The 2500-nt window shown below is 42.2% G+C and overlaps 1 protein-coding gene across 2 annotated transcripts in view; it reads left to right on the forward strand.

Moving 5' to 3' along the window:
* Positions 1-2500, forward strand: part of LOC122253998 (venom allergen 5) — an 8386-nt gene that overhangs the window by 1720 nt on the left and 4166 nt on the right. The window contains exons 3-5 of one of the 2 annotated variants that reach the window (XM_043017445.2): positions 1-411; positions 890-1056; positions 2252-2353. The exon at positions 1-411 is cut by the window's left edge and continues 34 nt beyond it. In XM_043017445.2, coding sequence (XP_042873379.2) covers positions 1-411; positions 890-1056; positions 2252-2353 — 680 coding nt within the window. The remainder of the gene's footprint in view (positions 412-889; positions 1057-2251; positions 2354-2500) is intronic. The other variant, XM_086534477.1, reaches the window with a different exon arrangement.

Here is a 2500-nt window from a genome sequence, read left to right on the forward strand (position 1 = left end):
TCGTCTGCACTTCCGCCGAAGGAAGAAACGGCAAACCCAGAAAAAACAAAGCCAGTTTAAACTTCGACTTCACGCCCCTCACCTCCTGCACGTGCCAGCCACGCCCCTCTCGCTCCGTGCTCAACCTAACGGCCTCTCTCACCCCGGAGGAACTCAAACGCTGGGGCTCCGAGGGAAGAAAAAGGAGAAACGTGGGAAAACGCGCCAGATCGAGCGAGAAGAAGGGGAGACAAACAACAAAGAAGAAGAAGAAGAGGGGGAAATGTGTCTTCAACGATAGGAAATACAAGGACGGGAATATTGTGGAAGAAGTGGCCAGCAGGTGTTTCGACTTGGTGTGTCACGTGACCAAGAGGAAGAGAACCGTTGTCGCGGTTCCGAGGACAGATTGCACGTGTTCGGACGATTCAGGTGTGTGTGTGTGGCGAAGAATGGATCATCATTATTGTCTGTATTATTATTGACGTCATTATCTTTCTCATTATCTTTTCACAATTATCATCTTTATATAAATGTAATTATTTCTATCCGCAGTACTGTTATCAATTTTATGATAATTATCCTTTTACTATCATCACCACCACTATCATAATTATCACCATTGTTATTATCCTCCCTTTCAATATCCTTTCTTTCATTATCAGTCTAAACGCATTATGATTATTCATTTTAACTCAACATTATTATTATCATTTTTTTAAATAACACGTTCTTATCATTTCCAAACCCAACATCGTATTTTTAACTCATTTATTTCAACACCGTTTCTTACCCCCACCCCCCCACCCATCCCCTCAACATCATTATCTACACAATCTTTCCAAAATCAATTCCCATACTTCAACATCATCTCAATTTTTCTTCTCTTGCTTATTTTCTGCTCTCTCAGCCCCACCAAGCCCGATCGAACGCGAGTGTAGCGAATACGCCCAAGCCTTCACGCCAAGCCACTCTATCTGCCAACCGAAGAACAAGGCTTGTGGGATAAACCGGGAAGGCGTGAACAGCGAGGAGAGAGAACTCATTCTGAGGGAACATAATGAGTACAGGGCCAAGGTGAGTAGGATGTTTTTTTATGTGGGTAATCGACGTTTTATTCAATTCCTTCATCTGGTTAGTCGACGTTTTATAAAATTCATTCATCTTGTTAGTCGACGTTTTCTTCATTCCATTCATCTGGTTAGTCGATGTTTTGTTAATTTCCTTCATCTGGTTAGTCGACGTTTTATTAAATTCATTCATCTGGTTAGTCGACGTTTTATTAAATTCATTCATCTGGTTAGTCGACGTTTTATTAAATTCATTCATCTGGTTAGTCGACGTTTTGTTCATTTCCTCCATCTGGTTAGTCGACGTTTTGTTCATTTCCTCCATCTGGTTAGTCGACGTTTTGTTCATTTCCTTCATCTGGTTATTCGACGTTTTGTTCATTTCCTTCATCTGGTTAGTCGACGTTTTATTCAATTCCTTCATATGGTTAGTCGACGTTTTATTAAGTTCCTTCATCTGGGTTAACCGACGTTTTATTCATTTCATTCATCTGCTTAGTCGACGTTTTATTCAATTCCTTCATCTGCTTAGTCGACGTTTTATTCAATTCATTCATCTGGTTAGTCGACGTTTTATTCAATTCCTTCATCGGCTTCATGGGTGAATAGGATTAAAGGATAAGTTATTAATCATATCGACTGGATTCATGGGATGCTCTGCTTGGTTCAGTCGAATGTTGTTAGAAAACGACTTGGGTTCAAAGTTATTTCGTGTTGCTCTTGTATGTCCGGAATGCTTGCTTTAATGTCATTTATCTCATCGAGTTCTGCTTGAGAATATTTAAGACCATGTGTTTTATCTGCAATAGTCTTTCCCGACTTAGATATTGCTTTCAAAGAGTTGCTTTGTAAAGATATCCACACTATTACTGTATGGCAGCAAAACGCCACTCTAGAGAGAGTGAGAGAGATTTGATTTTGATTTTGATATGTTTATTCATACTATATACATTGTATACACATGAATAGGCATAGGAACTATGCCTAAATGATTTGTACAGTTCATATTAGTTTCTGAGACATACATTGTTGGTAAAACAGGTATTACTGTGACCCTGTCAATCAATAAGCTAGGGCAAAGCTATACAGAGAGAGAGAGAGAGAGAGAGAGAGAGAGAGAGAGAGAGAGAGAGAGAGAGAGAGAGCGAGCGAGCGAGAGTCAAGATCCACCCAGATGACCCCCCCTCCCCCCCTTCCCCCAGGTCGCCAAGGGGGACGAGACCAGAGGCTCCCCCGGCCCGCAGCCGTCGGCCGCCAACATGATGGAATTGGTCTGGAATCAAGAGTTAGCCGACGTGGCCCAGGCAAGTGGCTTTGGGGTGGCTTGGTTAGGTTAGTGTTAAGTGCTTGCGTGCGGTTAGGTTAGCGTTAATTTAAGTGCCTGCGTGCGTTTCTCGCTTACAGCCGCCCATCCTGTTATGGGTAAGTTTCCCTTCAGTAGGTAGGCTCTC

Source organism: Penaeus japonicus, unplaced genomic scaffold (genome assembly GCF_977035675.1).
Source record: "Penaeus japonicus unplaced genomic scaffold, GWHDUDI00000001_assembly GWHDUDI00000041, whole genome shotgun sequence".
Taxonomy (NCBI): Eukaryota; Metazoa; Arthropoda; class Malacostraca; order Decapoda; family Penaeidae; genus Penaeus; species Penaeus japonicus.